Source organism: Gymnogyps californianus, chromosome 9 (assembly GCF_018139145.2).
Source record: "Gymnogyps californianus isolate 813 chromosome 9, ASM1813914v2, whole genome shotgun sequence".
Classification (NCBI taxonomy): Eukaryota; Metazoa; Chordata; class Aves; order Accipitriformes; family Cathartidae; genus Gymnogyps; species Gymnogyps californianus.
In genome coordinates, this window is record NC_059479.1 from 22,705,556 (window position 1) to 22,726,278 (window position 20,723).

General features: G+C 38.2%; 1 protein-coding gene and 1 long non-coding RNA gene across 3 annotated transcripts in view; one reads left to right on the forward strand and one right to left on the reverse strand.

Annotated features, from left to right (window-relative positions):
- LOC127019656 (uncharacterized) overlaps positions 1-15,259 on the forward strand; it is a 39,648-nt gene extending 24,389 nt beyond the window's left edge. The window contains exons 2-3 of one of the 2 annotated variants that reach the window (XR_007766958.1): positions 3,026-3,116; positions 15,204-15,259. This is a non-coding gene — a long non-coding RNA (uncharacterized LOC127019656). Of the gene's footprint in view, positions 1-3,025; positions 3,117-3,506; positions 3,694-15,203 lie in introns of those variants that run through there. The other variant, XR_007766957.1, reaches the window with a different exon arrangement.
- On the reverse strand, positions 3,871-18,497 carry LOC127019654 (homeobox protein CDX-1-like). Its single transcript, XM_050901814.1, has 3 exons — positions 18,065-18,497; positions 7,915-8,060; positions 3,871-4,125 (listed from the first exon to the last, which is right to left on the reverse strand). Exons 1-3 carry the CDS (start codon positions 18,495-18,497, stop codon positions 3,871-3,873), a joined length of 834 nt encoding a protein of 277 aa, XP_050757771.1.
- Between the last annotated feature and the right edge of the window lie 2,226 nt (positions 18,498-20,723).

Sequence of the window (20,723 nt, forward strand, 5' to 3'; positions counted from 1 at the left end):
AGTATGAAAACAGCTGACAAACATTTTCATCATAAAACCTGTGCCTATTCCTTTACCTAGTGAGGTTTGCACAATATTGTGTCCAACTAGTAACATCCAGTGCCATTCCAAAATGTGACTGGCTGTGTAAGTCATGTGCAGGGATGTGCCATTTCAGCGTACACTCTGGGTGTAAAAGCTTGGGTTAGAGTAAGCCTGTACCGTACCAGCAAACCGAATAAGGGTGCTAAAGTAGGAGTATGCTTTTCAATTTTTATGGTAACATCCAGAATGAATATATTGTTGAATCTGCTCCTTGGGTAGAAGGTAGCACATACGTGATGCTCTCATATGTATGTTAATGATTGCATAACGCCTAAGCAATTGCAGATGCTGCATATTTGAAGTTTTTTGTTTTAGAAATGTCATTTTGAGTTGTATGTCTTGCTTAGTTGCATGAAGTTTTTGTAGAAGGTCCTGTTTGCTATGCTCTTCTTGATCTTTTTGTACCATATAGATCACAACTCTTGCTGGGTAACGAGGTTTAAAGGTTAGTGAATTCCTCTGAAAATTGGATATACCTCGATCGTTCTTTTAATCACAATTAGGATTAAGGGCTTAGATATTCTTGTGATGTAGTCTAAGGTATGCTTTTCTTCTTCAAGGCACTTTGCTAACAACCAATCAATCTTCACAGCAACTCTGCTTTAGTGTCCCTCGTTTTTAGATGTGATAAAAGTGATAGGTTGTATGATATATCCAAAGTCAGGAAGAAAGTAAGTATTATTCTGAGGACTGGCACCAGTATTTCATGACTCACAATGTTGGACCAAAGTAATGTCAGTTGATTTGGCTCCAATTTTATGTGTCTCTTATTTTTAATTATACACAATACAGCATCTAAGCAACAGCACTACAGAAGCTTCTTAGAGAAAAGTAGCTTTCTTTTGGTTTTGGTGGGCAACTGTTTAAAGGATTAAAGCACATTGAAAATATTTAGTTGAATAGATTGCTAGTAAGTTTTACAAAAAAACTGAACTACTTAAAACAACCACTGGCATGACTAGAAGGTTAATAATCTCTAAGGTATTGCCCTGGTTTATAGATACTGCTTTTGGAGCAATAAATTTTAACCTTTGAACATGTGCTTCTGCAAATAAAATCCAGCCTTATTTTGTGTACTTAACAACTTCTGATTGGAAACACATAGCAACCTATAGCAAGCATGCTTTCAGCAAACTGGAACAGAAATGAGGCAGATCTTCAAAGTGGTCACTTATCTTCCTCAATAACTCTTCTACATGTAAACAAGATAAAACAGGTCGTTTTGCCAGATCCCCTCTCTTTGAATGATGTTTAAATAATTTTAAAGAGAAAGAAGTTTTGTTCAGATATATTTCTTTTCTTAAAGTTCTTTCTTGAAGGACTTTTTTTTTTCCTTTTAAAAATTTTAATACAAAATTAAACTATGTCATGGAAATGTGATTAAAATAGGTGGCTATGAACTTGATCCTGCAAAACCCCGGGGCGAGGGTTCTGTGCACTTAACTAGAACTAGGTCCTAAATTATTGTATATCAGTACAAAAGACAAAGTTTCTCTCTGTATTCTTACCTTTTGAAAGTCTAAATCTGGAAATTTTTGTTGATTTTTCTCTAGTATGCAAGCATAATTCTGTTTAATTGGAGCCAACGTGAGGATGCTTTTCTTGTTGAACCTTTTTCAGTCTCTGTTAAGTTAAATGTGTGTGTGTGTATGAACTGTAGGTAAAATATCTCTAGCATTTCCCTCTGTAGACAGAATGGCTGTTCTGTGTATTTCCAATGGATTCCTCTTTTGGACACATCCAATGGATATCTCTTTTGGGAGACCATTGTTTTGGTTTGGTTGCCGTGCTGATCAATATGGATGGTAAATCACTTTTGTTCCCATGTGCTGTTTGTCATGTTCCGCTTTTCATGATATGTGGAAATCAGTAGGAGTCTTTCTGTTGCTGAACTTTGAATTGCAGTTTCTTCATCTCATTTGTATTACCTATGCAAAGCTTCAGACTGCTGTTGCCAGCAAATGGAGCAGCATTGTGAAAGGAAAGAGTGGGAATTTTACAATGTAGATATGTGTGTGTTTAAAGTTGGAATTTTACTCTTATTTAGTAAGAGTCCTTCTCGCAACCATAAAATGATAAATAAAATTAAGAAATAGTGAAAACTGCCAGCTCCCTGAACCATCCTGGTCTTACCATTCTCCTCTACTTTTTGTACACGTTTTTACCATCACCCTGCTTTTAAATTTGATATTAAAATTCAGTAACAGACTAATCATGAAAATCTGCATGTTGACTTGCTACAGTAGCTGATACCACATTGGAAAATGATTATGAAAAAACTCATTTATTTTAATGTTCTTTATATACAAAGTAATTTTACATTACCAACATTTTGATGACCTAATAGTACTATTTGTTATAATTAAGGAAAAAAACCAAAAATGTAGTGCCTAAATGTCTTAATGCTCCTAAGTCTGAATTGCAGCAGTGACAGAGATATTTAGGAGGACACCTTGATGAAAATCAGTGAGGATAGGCATCCTAAATTTCTAAATTGCTTTTGCCAATGAGGGTATAAATTCCCAAATCACTTGCATGCTTTAAAAATTTTCTCTTTAAAAACTTCCCAGACAAGTTATGCACATGCAATTGTTAGTCATCTTTGGAAGTAAGTATCCAGATTATTCTTAAGTACTGATTACCTACCAAATTCTGCTTAGTGTGGAAGGGATCAGCACTTCGGGAATTGAGACCCACTTAAAAAATGCCAAGAGCTTATATTTAAGTGAAATATTTGTTTGCTTTGTCTTCCATTAATTTGACTTCTCAAATTTTTTTTTTGTGTGTCACAATAGCTCTGAAAACTGGACCAAATTTAAAATTAGTTGAATACAATTATTGCATCTTTATCCATGGGCTATGCTGTCTCATGAAATGCAGTCGCTTTTCAAAATACCTACGCTTTTTAAAAGGATTTCCCCCCATTTGCTCTTTCTTTTAGGATACAAAATGAGTCTGACATGATTTTTCTTCTATCAAAAATGAACTTGGGCCAAGATTCACCATTCCAGAATGCTTTCAAAACACTTATGGTAAGATTGAAGAGTGCATGTTTATACCAGTGTATGGAGCATTGGAAATCATACCTGTCAAAACCAAAAAATTCCAAAAAGCTCATCCCTGACCTTTGCCCTTAACATGTAGTGAGTGCAATTGCCATGACCCAGGCTTTGCATCAACTGGGTCAAAACATGTAAGCCAGGTTTTCATTTACCAAGATCCATGTGTAAAGTCCCTGAAAGTGAGTTAGTACACGGAACCTGTGTGGAGATCAAAGGAGAAGGAATATTCTCTTTACCTAGGGGCAAGGGACAGACAGAGCACTTGTGTACAGCTGCCGTTACTGCCTCAGCAATGTTGTATTGCCTGTGGCCCATTTTGTGCCTTTTTCTTTTTTTTTTTTTTTTTTTTTCCGTCTGCAGTGTACTGTAACAAGTGGCCGTATCTGGTCCTCAGCTCTCCTCCCTCCCAGTGCCTACCCACCTGCTGCGTGGCTGGAGGGATGCTTGCCTTGTGGCACAGACTTGGCATGGCATCCTCTTGCAGAGGCTCCCTGCAACTAGGACTCCTGGCACACAGCAGTTCCATTGCCCTTGGGAACTTGCGCTATCCTGCAGACCTGGCAAGTGGCTCTTGGTTTACTGTACTTGAAGCTTATGAGCCCGAAACTGTGTCATGCTGGGGACTCCTGCAAAACAGCTACAGCTGTCCTCTCTCTTTCGTACTGTAGTGCTCCATGTACTGGTGACTTATAGTGTTCATTATGCAGTAGATCTTCAGGCAGCCTTACTGAGAGGCCACTACCTGCTGCAGGTTCCCATTGTGCTGCAAACCGTTCATGGGAAGCGGAGGTGGAGGAGGTGGGGGTGGGAATAAGGAACTGGGCATTTCTGAATGAGTCTGTTGGTCAGGAACTGGCATCGGGCTCACTGAGCCAGAGTCACTCTGCATAGAGCCAAGATTGCTGCCATCAAAATGAGTCATTTTCTTCTTCATTAATTTTCTTTCTTTGGCTCTGCGATTCTGGAACCAGATTTTCACCTGCAGAGGAGCAGAGGAAATTTTTTTTTCAGTTGCTAATAGACTGCAATGTGGTCCTTTATGTATATAGTCAAAGGTCATAGGTAAAATCAATTGCATGAGGACCAGTGAGAAAGGCAGTGGCAAACGGAGACAACAGAGCTGTTTGCTTGTTTTTCATACAGGTAATCTTTCCTATCTGGTAATAAAATATTTATTAATAGCTTGATAAAAAGAGTTTTTCAGTGATAGTTTTATTTTTAGGAGGTATTTCTTTATGGAATGAGCTTTGATGTTCTTTTTTTTTTTAGTTCAAAATCTAACAGAACAGAATCTCATGTGTCATAGTGATGGCGAAAAGAATCTGAGAGTTATCTTTATATTGAAAACTACATGCCCTAGTCAGAGCAAGTCAAAACCTGTCACTGGCCTATAAACTGAGGCACAAAAGCTTTCCTGTTTGGCTGCTGCACATTAATTAGTTAGCTCCAAGGTGTAAACCAATGGAAATACACTTCTGAGCAGAATTTCACCAGTGCACTACTCTTGGTACACAGCGTTACTTCAAAATATATGTATAAGCAGTGCCTTAATAGCTAAGTGCCTTTTATTGCATTCATAGATGGAGCCAGAATCTGCTGCTGCTTACCGCGCAGTCCACTGCTTTACACCATAGTCATTGCTCTATCACAGAAATGCAGTCATCTTTGGGAAGAAATGAAGCAACTATTGAAGAGTATATGGTTTTTGATTAGAACGGAACAAGTGAGAACATGAGATGAAGTTGATGAGTAATGGTCAATTGAAAATACAGCAGAACTTGTTCAGGTGTGAAAGGGTGAATGTTCTATGGCAACTGAAATGTCTTTGGACGTGAATCCCCAATGTTGGATTTAAAGCAGTGCACGCCAGCTATTTATCCTTGGAAGTGGCTCTGTGTTATGTCTAGTCAGTGTAGTAAGTCAAGCTACCTCATTAAGATATGTTGTGTTTTCTTGTTGGCGTTCAGACGGCAAAGGAAACACTTTTGTCACCATTTTCTATAACCCAAAGAAAAATCAGTGGTTTACTGAGAAATACTGATTTGTTTAGTTATCCTTTGCTAGAAGCTCGAAAGGGAGAGAGAATGATCATTAGAAAGGAGGTAAAACAGTAAGACGTGCTAACATCTGTGGCTACTAGGTTGTGTTTTAAAAGAAAATCACTGGTGAAGTCCCACAAAGCATCTTAAGGAGTCTCTGTGACAGTCTCGGTGTACTTATCCTTGAGGCATTGTTATTCCCATTTTACAATTGAAGAATTCAGACACACGCAAACCTTGTGGAAATTTGAACTAGGTCTCTTAAGTCCCAGGCTATCATCTGAGACATTTGGCAGTTCATTTTGTTGTCTTAGTTTTTGGAATATCATTTCAGTACCAAATTATGTTCCATTAAACCAGTCTCAAATACACTCAGATCTCTTGCATTCTGATTGTGCTGAGGTAATCTAGTTTCACCCGTGCGTTTGCCAAAATGCATGAAAAGATGAAACAGGCTAAAAACCAAACTAACATCTGTTTCAGAATTACCCTCTGGCTTCAGTGTTCTTACCTGCCTTTGAATTTAGGTTTTTGTTCTGGTTTGTTATTAAACTAGGGATGCAGATCTGCAGCAGTGATCCAGAGAGAATTTTAGTAGGCACTTCAAGGTCATATGCCAATTATCAAATAACTGCAAGTAAATGCAGACCTGTAATGTTAGACTAAAAGCTAACATGGTCAGCTGCATCTGACTTGTTCTTCACCTGTTGCCCTCCTTCCTTTCAGTTTTTTTTTTTTTCCCACTGTTCAGTTGTTGTGTGAGTAACTCTTCCCCTGAAGTCTAATTTTCTCTCTTTCTTGTCCTCGTCATCTCCTTTATTTCTGTATCCTTCCTATATTAGCAATGTTTCATTTTGCTTTTTTTTCTTCATTAGATATTACATCTTTCCTTCCTTGTTTAAACAATTGTTCTTTGTCCTTTTGTTTTGAGATATTCCTTGCAGTGTCCTGGATGGGATTTTGGCATAGCCAGGAAAAAAGCTTTTCCAGAAAATCATTTCAGGTTTTAGGCTGAGTGCAGTGGAACTTGGAACAGGACAGTGTGCGTTCAGTCATATTCATACGATGGGGTGGTTTAATTTGTATGAAAGGGTAGTAGTGGGAGTATAGATCAGGTATTTCTTTCTTAATCTTACATTTTCAGAAGTGACTTCATGCACTGGAATTAATTTTGTTCATGACATATATCGATGATGATGAAGAGCAAATATTGCAAAAACTGTTGCCATGCTTCCCCAATATATGTCAAAGAAATGTATCATGTCTTTTTTTGTATCACCACTTCCAATATACTAACAAAAAGGTTTATCAGGAATTATCACTGAACTAGGAAGTTTCAAGTAAATATTTTTGGTCATTTACAGAAGCAGGGTCATAATTTTTAAATTCAGCATAATGAAGTCAAATTATTAAGGTTTTAACAGCCAGCAAAAAGACACATAGTGTATTTTTTATACCTGGTTGAAATAATTTTAATTTTCAGTAATTAAATACTCGCATTCAGCAGCAGATTGAGAAATATTTGCAAAATGGGTATTTGCTTCTCAATTTCTGTACACTCTTTCAGTGTGTGCTGTGTAAGACAAGTTCGAGTTGGATGAACAGTGCTACAACTAGGTGGATTTTGGACTACCCCTGCTCAGTAAAGCCCATAAAACAATGGTGAATCAGGCATAATCTTCAATGAACGATACTGAATAATAACTGACCGAGAAAACAGTGCTGTGATGGTTTGCAAATGGAAAAGGCAGCAAATGAGCATATTGTGTCCTGAAATCTCTTCAGGGAGATCCTTCAGTAAAGCTTTTAATTTTCTGTTTCACTGCTCACTTCAGTGTACTGCGGCAAGAAGCTCCCAAGCAAAGTGGGACCGAACATATGCTCAGCCCATGTTGTGAGTATCTTTGTGGGAGATCTAGCTCAGCATCTTATCTTGGTTGTTTGCATCGGCCAGCTGAAGTGCTTGAGAGCCAGAGGCCACGTACCTGCTTTGCTTTGGTAGGGGGTGGCACAGGCGTTGCAATTGCATGATTGAAGAACGCGGCACAGAGTGGTTCCAGAGCAAATTGTATGTATCTTTTGACCAGAAAGGATTGTGTTTTGATTTATGTTGTGGGAATAGAAGTGGAATTTGGAGGGGGTGGGAGGAAATAGAGGCAGGAGAAAGGAGTAGCCAGTAGGTAGGAAGTCTTTAACAAAAGGTAGAAGGCAGCCAAAGAAACAAATACCTTCAAGTGTCCTGAACATACTTGAGCTCATCACTTCCATTCTCTGCTAAGACTAACCTTGTTGAAATTGGTTATAGAATTCCCATTGACTTCAGCAGAACCAGAACCTTCTGCTTTAGAAATTTTGGCAAAAATTTCTCCCTGCTACCACTACCCCAGTAAAACAGAGAGAAATCTGGGCGGGATTTTGTTGATATTTTTAAACTCTTGTTTCTCAGAACAGGACTGTATCTAAGACTGGTGTTTGCTTTTTCTGTGTTGTTGCACAGCTCCCAGATGAGAGCTGAAGTAGTGCTGATGGGATATTTAGAAATGAGGGCAAACAGGGCTGTCAGGCCATTCAGCTGGATAGTTTTGAGTTCCTACACTGCAAAGGGAACCCAGTCGCATTGTTTGGTTATTAGAGGCATTAGCATTTTTGTGTTCTTAACCAGTACGGTTATCTCCTCATCAGCAATAATAAATTCAAAGGAAATCCTGAATGGGTGATCCATACTCTACCTGTCTCTCGGAAAGTCTTAGGTTTGCAGCAAGTTCAGACTTCCTCCTGATTGTAATGTATCTGTTGTAATGAAATTCCTTCTCTAATTCTAATCTCTGATGATCTGTGTAAACCACTCGGTACTTCTCTCTTGTTCTTGTTTTACCTGTTTTGAAAGAAGAACACATTGCTTCAAGCTAGAATTTTTTAACTTTAGTAACACAAAATATCTGGCTTTACATTTGAAAATATGTTTGTGGGTATTTTAGGCCTGATTCTCTATGCACTTACCCAGAGTAACTCCCTTGACTTGGTCTTGATTTACAACACAAGAGGTTCATACCATCAGATTTTGGGTTTCTCCTTAGTAAATAGATGATAAACTGCTTCTCATATTCTTTATCACCCTTGTGTTATCATTTGGGAAAGGGAAGGCGTTGTTGTTAAGAACAAGGAGCCAGAAAACCTGGGTTCTGTTCCCAGCTCTGATGCAAGCTTCCTGCCTGGTGTTGAATTGCTCTTGTTTTTCTGTCCCTAAAGCTGATACACTGCTACCTGCTTCAGAGGGAAATTGTGAAGGTTATTTTACTGCATAGAAAATACTGAGAGCTTCCAAAGTTCCTCACTTCTTGTTGCTTGAAAAATTAATACAATATTGTGATTGTTACTGCAATTTGGAGGTTGTGTTTTTCCTTCAAGTCTGGCACAGACTATCAACGACTTGATAATAGCACAGGGAACAGTAACATAGATTTTCAGATGACAGTTAATAAAAAAGAGGAAAAAAAGCAATAATACTTTACAAAGGCCATTGAACAATGACAGAACTACAGCATCTGTTCTTTTGCAAGCAGCACTGCTGCATCCTTTCAGCTGTGGGTCCAGCTGACTGAAGCAGACATGGTTCAGCAGTATCCAGGTTGTTAAAAGGTAGTGGCAAATGACATGAGCCAGTGAACACAGATGCAAGGAGCTGAAATTTTATGGATTCCATACAGGATAATTTCTGAGGACAGAATGTGTTGGCAGTAGTGAAAGAGAATTGAGAATGGGAAAGGCTACTGATGCTTCCTTTCTCACTCACCTTTCCTCTGTCGTAATGTTCTTATTAGGCAATCAATATATCAGAGATGAACACCTGCTTAAAACCAAGGCCCCTGAACCCTAGCCTGAGGTCTTCCTAAATTTTTGAAAGATTGGATCGTTGTTGTGTTAAGACCAGTGTTACCATGCTCGCTAACCACAGTCTTACCATTTTTGTGCTTCCTTGTCTGTCTATATTTGTATGGACATTTCTTCAGATGTATATATTTAGACTGTAAATTGTCTGGGACAGGGAAAGTATTTTTAGTTGGTATTTTTTTGCAGTGTGTTTTACTGTGGTACTGTAGGTCGTGAATCTTTGTGTCCTTGGTGGTCACTATAGTAAAACAGCCCCCTTAGATTCAGGTTCTCTGAGATGGTGCGTAAAACTCGAGGCGTATTGTGGCTTGCAGTCTGTAACAGTCTGCTATTGCTGCAGATGTAGCTTAGCTTCATAAAACAGCTCATGTTTGCTTACAGGTCTTTTTCTGAAAAGATTGTGTGGATGCCTAACTCTTCAAAAAACAGGTTCCTCAAACTCATGATAATTGCACTCCTAATAAGAGCAGTTAATTTTGAATGGAGAGGACTGAAATAGATTTTCAGGCATTGAGTTGGTAAAATTTCAGTCTCCGAGTAGATCACCGTGGCACACCGCCCCATAGCAACCAGCTTCCCCCCTGCAGGAGAGAATAGCTGGGGGTTTCATGTAGCAGTGGTGTCAAAGGCCTGATTTCTTCCCAGCCCCTCCTTCCAGCTCCCTTTGCTTTTGAAGTTTAAGTAGCACCCAAAGATCAGAATTCAGGGTACAGAACTATAGCAGAATCTTGAAGTACTTTATCCCTTAATTCATTATTTGGTTTCATGGGTTAATGTTTTTTTCCCCCATCTGTGGAGGGAGACGTGTCTCTTTGTTTTAATAGCGGAACATATTTAAAGTTAACATTGCCTTCCACTTGCTGTATACGCTGTATGGTAGTGGCTTGAGAGCCATATCACTTTTTTCTCTTCCAGCATTTGACAGTCAGTACTTTTGCTACTTGTAAGAATTTTTGGCTCACCAAAGTATTGTGTGCATTAGAAGGTTCTTCAGGCTCTGATCCTTTTTGTACTGTTTGTATAGATCCTAGATAGAGAGTTGTTTAGCACTGGAAGTCCTGGTCAGTGCAATGCTGTAAACAAATATTGTTACACCTCTCGTTGTGGATAACAACTGGTTCGCCCTACGTGACAGGGTTTCTCTAGGACTCGTCCCAGGCTTCTAGAACAAGGTCTACATCAGAATTTGATCTTTCAGCTTCCATGCTCCATGGTGTTCAACCCTGGGAAAGCACTATGCATTAATAGTGAGTTTACAATGCTGTGGGCGTTTTCGAACTGTCTTGAGGCCATCAGCCTGTTTACTCGGAATATTTCAATAGGGAAAATAGGTGTGTGCGTGTTTGTGTTTGTTCCTTATGCTTATTTCTGCTCAGTCCATGCAGCCAAACCCACTTTGACTCAAATCTGTTAACTTCCCTGTGAAGGTTCTGCTGTGCTGTGCTTGGCTGGGGTAGATATATAGGACACTCTCATTTCAGGAGCACTTCTATCATTGCGAAACTATAGTGAAAGCAGAATTAGCCCAATTATGTTTACACTGATAATCAAGTGAAAAGTGCTGTTAATTTTACAACATTATGGTAAGAATTCTAGAGTCTCTTAAGAACAGCAGTTACTCAGTTCAGTCCACATAAATACTAGGACATTTGTTTTCATTCATTCGAAGTGTAAATTGTTTGTTTAACATATGGTCACCTGTGGTGCTTTAATGCCTCACTTGATATTTTCTAACTTTTGATCTCTCTAGCTGGTGGTTTGGTTAGGTTTTTTTGGTCTTTAAATGAGAATTTGGGGTCATTCTATGGGATAAAATGTTTAAAATGTTTCCATAGTCTCCTTTGTGGTGTTAAGACGGAGTACACAAAAGAACAACAAGGTGATCTTATCTTGAACTCTATTCTCATTCAGAAGCCATAGACAAATATCAAATGTTCTTCTATTCCCAAAACAACATGGTAAACTTCAAGATAAGCCTTCCTGTTTCTGGTTTTAAGTGCTTAAACTCTTATTATCTGAGTAGGAGAGGGTTGGGTTTTTTGCTTTTTAAACTGAAAAAGAAATAAAATGTATGTGGAAAACAGAACTTTCTCCCATAAAAATCTTTTATTTTCTTATGAGTAGCTTTCAGTTTACTTTTAGTAGGAATGATAATATCTGGTTTCTTTTTGAAGGAAGATTGGGAGTTATCACATCTAATTTCTTTCCTTAAAGTAAGTTAAAAGAATAATTTAAAAAGTAGAAAAGCAAAAGGAGAACATTTCCTTCCTAAAAGTCAACAACAATCTGAGAAAAATTCTCTATGATTTGTCACATAAATCTTGTCTTTAATAATATGATTTTTTGTGTAGAGTAATACCCTCTGTGAGAGACAACAGACAATGGGAGCTGAGATCTGCTGAGAGGATACTTTTAGTTCTGGCAGTCATCTTTTAGTCTGTTAGGCCTTCACCCAGACTCTCATTGATGTCAGTGAGAGTCTTCCTAATGTCTTTGTTGGATGCTGGGTTGGAATTAGTCTGCATATGGCATTTCCTTTCAAAGGCAAAGTACACTTTTCTTTTATTTGCCAAAGTTAACAAACAGCAGCCACAAAACCTATCGCTAAACAGTTTGGGACTTTAGGCTCTAAATTCTATCTGTTAGATGGAATAGATCCACTCTACTGCATTCTGAGCCAAATCTTGCAGACCTTCTACTGCTTTTATTTACTGTGATGCATTTTATTTCAAGGAGAAGTATTATTTGAGTAAAATTTGAGGTGGGACTAATGGATTCACCCCAGAGACAGCAGAAGGATATTCTTTACTTCTCAGACTTCTTTAGGAGATAATGGCAGAATTTAATGATGCAATGATAAAAATTAATATTTTAATCCAATTCTTTAGTCAAGTCATGCATATTTTACTCACTTAGGTGAGTGAAATTACCAACATTTAACTTTCTACAATCTTTTGTTAGTGACAGATTATCATTTTAATCAGCAATATAGCATCAGTTTTATTGGAAATGTGTTCTGTCATGGACAGTTATGCTATGGAATTGCAAGTGGTTGGAGATGATATCAGTAGTTGGGTGGAAGAAAAATGAAACAAAAGAGCTTTGAAGCAACTACCTTTGCAGTATGACTGCCTTTGTGTTGGGGGAGTGGATTTCCTGGTTTTAATGAGCTATTTAAGAACAGCAAGTTTTGTCAAAAACCTATTTTGCAAATAGTGACTATTGAAGAGTGCCTTTGGAGTAACAAGAAATAAGACATTTCAGACTTAGAAAACTTTTCATGAGATACAGTTTAACAATCCTGTTCTATCACACCCACCCTAGCAATTTTTGTGACTGGCCCAGTTTTGAGTTGGGGGAAGGGAACAGCTTTCCCATTGGTCATAAAATTCGCAGAGCATTTCTTCTGAAGACAATAAAGCTAGGAGAAGGCCTCTTTATTTGCTGTGAAAATCATCACCCTTTCCGGCAATATAACTCCTGAAGAAAAGAGGGAGAAGGAAGAGACAAGACTGCATATCAAAGCAAAGTGAAGTGTTAAAAGGGTCTGTTGCCTCAATATGACAGATAGGCCTCAAAACCTCAGACAATGTAGGCCAGGAAAAAAAAAAAAAAAGCCCACCATCGGACCTCACAACTAGTTTACAAAGCAAAATAAATTAGCATTAGAACTAGCCCTGGCCCCTTTTTCAGTGCCTCCTCTCTTAACTTTTCAGGAATATTCTTCATCTACTGAAATTGGCATCATTCATAAAATCCAGAAGCTACCTAATTTAGATAGAAGATGTCATAGTATGGAATAGTGTCGGATTACAGCATTGTAATCTGGATTCCATAGTTTAACATTGTTTCAGAGGAAGTTAATGTCTGTACTTGATGATTGGAAGTTAGCTTAAGTCAGCTTGAAATGTGAAACAGCTTTCTGGCCTGAAGATGTGCTCAGTTCAGATCTGCATCTTTATGTTACCATAGTATTAAGAGAGAGATGAGTGTTAGTTTTTGAGCTTATAAAGATACAGACCGTCGGAGATCAGGCCCCAGAGTTTTGTTTTGGGACGATCTCTAAATATTTATGCTCTTTAAAAGTGTCAGAAAAGAAGGGGGCAAATTCTCCCTAGTGTAATTTCACTGACTTAATTGAAGTTATGAAGCAAAAGTAATTTTAAATAAGTCTTGAACATGGACGTTGTGCTGCACATGATGTTCTGTAAAGTCAAATTAAAAAAATAAAACCTACACACTGCCGTTGTATTAGAAAATGTTACATGGATCCAATCCTGTACAATGTGTGTAATAATATTCCTGCCAGAAGTCTTGGTGCGATGAGTAGGACTATTCATTATTGCAAAGTTGGATGCATAAAGGTTTGTGAAACATGGTGAAATTCTATGTTTGTGTTTTCTGCTGGCTCTTGATCATTTGTTCTTGTTACACATGTTCAGATGACTCATGCTGAAAAGAACAGAATAGGATCATAGAATTGGAACCTTTCAACAGACTTGAAGACTTTTCCCTTCTGTTCTGTTGACTTCTATTTAAAATGCTAATGTTTTCAATTTTGAATACGTTCTGCTATTCTGTAATAAAGCTCATTGGCCAAATTCTGTCCTCCATTTTGCTAGTGAAAACTTTTCGATTCATCTTCATCATACAGAATTAATTGAATCCGAAGCAGAGTAATTTTTATCACCTTTAAACAATGATTGGACAGACCGCCCTGTATGGATTTTGTTTGGCAGAAGAATCCAACCAGCAGAAAATGTAGCTGGATTTCTAAGTGGCAAGATCAAGGGAAATCCCATTGCCAATGACTGTATAGACTAAAAAGCAAGTGATTAGCTGAAATTTTTTTGAAGTGTTGTATCTTCTTTAGGCATTCAGCATTTTGCAGGAATGGCTTCTTAAGAGGGTTGTTTCTCTTCCTTAGATTTGAAGGACTATAACTTCTTCCTTCAAAGACTAGATGCTGTACGTTTACAGTGCATTTGGTAATGATGCTATCGGCACCTGTCATTGTCATCATCAGAAAAACTGTCTTTATGTCTTCAGAGTAAATTTTTGTTGAACAAGAATGATAGGAGAGTTGTCATCTACAGGAAAAGTCTCTGCTCATAGTTTACCTCTGTTTCAAAACTTGTTCCCTCCCTGTTTTATGGTAACGTAAGTGCAGATCTTAAGATGTACTTTCAGCTTTGTGAGCAAGTTCTCATTGCTGCTGGAACTGGCTGGTAGTTAACTGTTCAAACTCATTGTTTTGGGCACAGTTTTACCACAGATGTATGTTGTTTTCTCATGAAGGCAAAAAGTAAAGTCATCTCCTATGTGAGTGATTGCATACCTCCATAAAAATATTGAAATCAACAGGAGGAGATTTGTAACTTGTTCTAAGGTGGTTTTATTCTACTTTCCATCAAAGAATTTGCCTGTAATTATGATTTGCGTGTGTGTGGAATTGCCACCTCAAATCTCTGGTTGTCGTGGCTTTGTTCTGTTCTCTGTTACAATTGCTAGTTGTCTTGGCTTTGCTTGCCCTTTCGAAGTGGGGGTTTAGGAGAGGGGACAGGAGCAGTGTAAGGGTTAGAGAAGGGTCTTTTTCAGTCGGTGTACTTGGTTGAAATACTAAGTAGTCAGTGTTTCCTCTCAAGTGTTATGAATCAAAACACATTTGATTTCTCATGTATCCTGAACACCCTCAAGAATGCAGTGACGAGGCATTGGATCCTACGTGCACTGCATTTAGGATCAAGTCCCAGTCCCTCCAGTTCCAAAGCTGCAGAGAAAGACATTCAGACATCCTTCAACCAGAGAGAGGGTGATGGATGAAAGCCTTAGTAGGTCTTTTCTGTGAGAAATGGATTCCAGTAACGCTAAACCAGGATGATAGTCTCGCATTAAAAACTGAGATCTTCCAGTGGTTTCAAGTAGCGTAACCTCATAAACTTCACTTAAGACCAGTTGAAGACATGGTTTTATATTGGATATTGTTTTTAAAGTTACAGAGGAAGACTTGAAATAATTTCTTCTTTTGTTCCAGGTTAGTTGTGTAGATAACAGAGTATCAAAAGACCTGTAGGGCATGAGGCAGTGGTAGAAATTTCAATAAAGGGTTTTGTTTGTCATCTGTCAGGTCATGAGGCCACAAAGCGCCAATAAGAGAAGCTACCCATGAAATCTCTGGAGATGGAAATGTCATTGATTCTGGGCCTTGTTTCTGTAGCTGTTACAAGTCAGACTACTCAATGTAAGTAAACCTTTGGAAAGAATCTCTCCTGATCTTAAAGGGATAAGATTACAGGAACACTTCTTGCACACTTTCAAGAATATCTTGCAAAAATCACTTGCTTTAATAATTATTGTTTCCACAGTGAAATAATATTATTATTGATAACTAGTATTTTGCAACAATTAATGAACAAATAGTAAAATTAATTTGTCTTATTAACTTCTGTTCTGATCACTTCAGGTAAGTCTGAGCCTCAGTTTTTCCATCTTTAAGAACAGTGGCTCACATCTATTTCACAGGGAATAAGGAAAGCTAATAAATAATAGGTGTGATTCCTTCACTCGTGCCTATACAAAACCTGTACTGAAATTCCTAAAGGTTTTGCAAAGAGACAGAAGGGTAATGCTCAGTGTATGCGTACAGCTTTAAGGATGTAAAAAGCAATGGATTCCATCTAACAAAATGCTGAGGATTTTGATCATGATCCAGCAAACAACATTGGTACTTGCAGTTAGCCTAGTCACACATTTGAAGTCACTTGCAACACTTGCACGCTCAGAACCAAACTCACTTAAGTGCATTGCTAGATCTGAGATTGCTGTTAGGGCAAATTTTTAAAAATTATTTTATTTTTTGGAAAATGAGGAAAAACAAAAGTGCCCTTGCTTTTACACAGAGAAAAGGGAGTGAATGAAGAAAAAGTAACCAACTTCAATGAAGAAGATCTATTGGCACTGAGCATTCCTGGCCTAGCAAAAAAAAATAAGAGGGGAAGAAGCAGCAGGAGAATTGCTTATCTGGATTTTTCCCTAAAGCACGACCCAGTACTTATTAAATGAATGGATAGGCTCCCACTAACTTCAGAGGGCCTTACACTGGCCTGTGGGCATTTGGGAGGGTATGCTCCTATGACATGCTAATGTCTTCAGTTCTTCTTGAGATGAAGATGCTCAATATCTTGTTGGACCATTCCAGAATGGAGAGACTCCCAACACCTCCTCTGAATGCTCTGACCCTTTCAGGCTTGAAATTTAGAAAGTTGGAAAGCCCTAAGCCTGCTTCTTAAGCAGGCAGTTAGAATGTGGTATTGTCTGTTTTATATATATATGTCTATCTCACAGTGTCCCCACTATAAAAGGGACAGCACAGACAGGTCGAATCAGGTCTTTCTCTCAGAGAAAGGTAGGTGAAGAAGAGATGAGAAGTAGTGGGTTTTTGAGCAAGTATTCTGCCGTCTCTAAATTGTATAGTTTGTGAGCAATTTCATTGCCCTTGTAAGGACTACTCAAAAGTAAGCTGTAAGTTTTTTCAAGACCGGCCCTCTTTTGTTTTTTCTTGGATAGTATTCAGTGAAGAACAAATATGATTTTAAAAATATGAACTCCCCACCCCGCCCCCCCCCGCTTCTTATTCACCCAGAGTAACAGCCTACTCTGATTGTCCTATTGATTTCTATGGACTCTCTAAACTAAAGTTGTCTTCAGCAGGAGTGAGGATGACTCGGTCTGTCCATATAAATTAGATGCATTATTTTAATACAGACAATTTTTCTATATAGTTGCTTTTGTTTTTCTAAAGTATGTTTTAAGTAATTACTTTTCCATCAGAGATTGATTCAGTACTTGCTTTGAAAACTATTATTTACAGACATGTGTGGAAAAGAGTTGGGGCGGGAGGAAGGGCTGAAAGGAAAGGAACCTTCCTGGGATGTAACATTGAAATACTGTGAGCATCTCTTTAGGGGAGGTATTGAGCATCCTTAATTTCTACTGATCTCAGTGCATGTCAAAGCTGCTCAGCACCTCGGAGGATCAAATACTTTTATATAGCGGATTGTGCCTCTGTTCTTTTCAGGCAGTTTTCCCTCTTTTTCTTTTACTTCTCCCCTTTCTTATTTCACAATTTTTTTTTCTATTCATACAAGGTACAGATTTTTGTTTTAGGGATGCTCAATATTTAGATTTTTTTCTATTGTTCCTCATCACAATCAAACAGAACCTTTTCCTCATGCTTCATGACTTATTTTTACTGGTCAAATACGATTGAAGAATTATTTTGTACTCCTCGACTATTGTGCATCAGAGACTGATCTGCCGCTGTATTAACTGATTGTGTTACCATGGATCTTTGTATTCCTGCATATTCTGAGAGCTACTACTGCAAAGTGAAGCAAGTGTTGCCTTATCATTCCTGTTTTTAAAGCATTGACTCGTTGTTTGATCTTGCAGATCTCATTTCATTTCAGTGTTCTGAGGTTTAGAGAGCTTGTTTCTAATACAAAGCCTTATTTCCAACCCCCCTCCTGTGTATATTTTACTTGAACTTTTCATATGTGCTCTAAAACTTGAGGAAAATAAGCTAAGTATAGGTGGTGGTGAAATACAATACTTTCATCATTATTTCTTTCTGAAGACATGCTGCTTCATTCTAATTTATAGGACTCCTATTAAAAGCAATTATTTGATATCACAAATTTTTCTAACGTATCTGAAGTGAAAATACGTCACTGTCAAAGGACATTGCTTTTCATTTGCCTCAGTATTAAAAGTCAAGAAAGACATATAAGAAATAGTCAGCTGATCAAAACCAGCATCCAATAATTGAACCAGTATTTAACTGCTAGCAAGCGAATCCTTCAGAGCAATTAGGATCTTTCTTTGTTAAGCTGTATGCTTCCCTCTAAACAGGGAAGCTGGCAAAAAAACCCCCAACAATGCAAAAAAAGTAAAACCTCTTCTCAGCATAAAACCTCAGTGCCCTCATACCTGTAGAAGTGGATTGCACCGTTTTCCTCATCCATTCGTAAGAGCTGTGCCTTTGGCTGTTGGGAGAGATTTGCTGTGTATTACTTGTATCTACAGGAGGTAACCCCCCAGATCCAGCAGGATGGAGGGAGCTGTAATCAGCAGAACTGTAGGAGACCTGTCCAGGAGACGAGCCATTGATCTGTGCAGCAGCAACCGTGCTGGAAGGTCCTGGGCCGTAAGCGTTCCAGTCCTCCCTCTGTGGGCCATAGTGAGATCCCCAGGTTCCCGCAGGCTGTCCATGGGTGTCCAGAGTTGGCACATGATGATATCCCATGTAATCTGAATAGGGTGGAGTAGACACAAAGTTTTGCACTGGCAGGTTGTTGCTGCTGCACCTTGCAGATCCTGGATACATGCTGGTTTCTTTATCCAAAAGATAACTCACATACATGATGTTCACAGCCTGGCTTTGTCTTGCTGGGACATCCTGCTCCTCACAGTGTTTGTTTGATCTCTCTTCCCCTCCTCTTTCTTTCTCTCTCTTTTCTAGCCCTGACTGGCTCTATAAATGACTCATGCTAGCCCTGATGTCCCTTTACTACACATGATTAACAATGGTTTTACCAGGTGCTGGTGGTAACAGTTTACTAAGGTCCTGCCTGATGTCACAGATAACTGCCTGCCCCAAAATTACATTTGCATTCAAATGAAGGGCTGACCATGCAGGCAACCCCACCTTGCTGCTAGTTCTAGTGCTTCCTTTCTCACAGATCCTTTATGTATTACCATCCTGGTTCTATACTTTTTGAATGTAGTTTGAAATCTCGTGGTCTTCAAGCAGAGTTGCATACATAGTTAACCAATAACTGTTCAGACAGTAGAAATAGTATTTTTTTTGAGCAATACGTGTCAGAATCTAACCTCAGACACTAGGTTACAGCTAGTTAAAGCCTGGTATCTGCTAGTCCGGTAGTTCTTTTGTTAGAATGTGCTATATTATTTTTTTAAACTGAAAACAAAGGACCAGTTGAGTCTTTAACTGTAGCTCTTGCATAGTTTCTCACATGAGCACTCTTCTTGACTTCAGCGCTTAGTCCATGTGGGAGAGCACTTAGAAACCACAGTAATCCTACTGATTTTAACATTACAAAGGATATACAAGAAGTCTCATAGTCATTTTGAGCATTTGTTCATACGAATAGTCTTGTTGATGTTAGCAAGCCTATTCATGAGCTGGCTGCTTGCCACAGTGATTGAAGTTTCTCTATTCTAACTTTCAATGTTAACAGAAAGAGAATCTGTTATTGAGAGAATGCAAAATTTGTCACTTTCCCTATGCTTATGTCTTGTTTGTGATATTGAAATGAGTGGTAGTTTTCCCTACAGGTTTTTCTGTTCTCATTGCTGTGCTTCTTCACAATAAGTAACACCTTTTCGTAGAAATATGGGAACAAATTCTAGCTTTTTAGCTCAAAAAAAGCAGTTTCCTAACTTTCAGGAGCAATCCTATGTTTGTGAGTAACAAATTCCTATGAGATTATCTATAACAAGGAGCAAGGAGAGAAAGTGTTGATTTCTTTTTTTTTTTTTAATGAGATAGATACCTTAGTATTGTCTCTTAATGAGAATTTACTCTGTTTTCATTCCTGTTCCTTTAATGACGTGATACTTAATTGCACCTTTATTAATGAACCAACTTGTTAAAAGTATTTTTTTTTCTTAAACAGGTGCAAAGTATAATGAGTTTTTTCTTTGTTCAGAGGTGTATTTTTTCTTTGAGAGTCTTTTGCACTTTAACACCATTTAAACTTACAGGTTCCTCCTTCTGGTTCTCAGGAGGAAAGAATCACTTCGCACACCTGACAACACGGTTGCTTCCTTTTGTGAGTGAATGGTGTCCTTAGGCTGTATTCACAAGATGCGTTGTGGCTGTAGTTGTGGAAAAACCTTTTTTGACTGTTAATTTCAGAGCTAGGTGGAGAAGCACAGGCCACCTTCTCTGAGTATTTGTTAAGATTTTCCTACTGTGCACTTGGGTAAAACTTGTGCTCTTTTACTTCTTGCTTCTTGTGAGTTTTTGGAGGATGACGTTTTGCCGACATAACTGTTGAAACGTATTTTAAAAGTCATTAGGTGCAGGGAAGTTGGCAGAAACTGTTTCTTCTGCTTGCATATGTGAGCTTATTCAGTTGCAATTTACACATCTGTGACAGCTGGCCATTCAAAATGACCAAGTATAGCTGCTGGTATAGACTCCTCAAATCTAGGGAAGTCAATAATCAGTACATCGTGTATCTGAACAGCTTAATTCTCCTATATCAGCAAAATAAATCATATTCATCTCATTACGAATTAGGTATTTCTAGACAGTCTGTGTCTGTAGTTACCAATGCAATGGGATTTAAAAGTAGTATGATCTATATATACCTTTTTTTTTTTTTTTTTTTTTTAATTAGAGTGTTTTACTCCCTTTCTCAATCATTTAGAGCAGTGTGGTTGCTTGGTAGCTCTCAAGTTCAGACTGTATTGCAATAGTTACAAAGAAAGATTCTTTACGGCTTTTTTGTTGTAACTTGATTTCAATTTCCTTTCCTCCTCTTCAAAACTGCTGAAGACTCATCCTTTTAAGCATTTCTATACCTCTCCTGAATGCAGGTGTACCAATAAATCAGCCAGA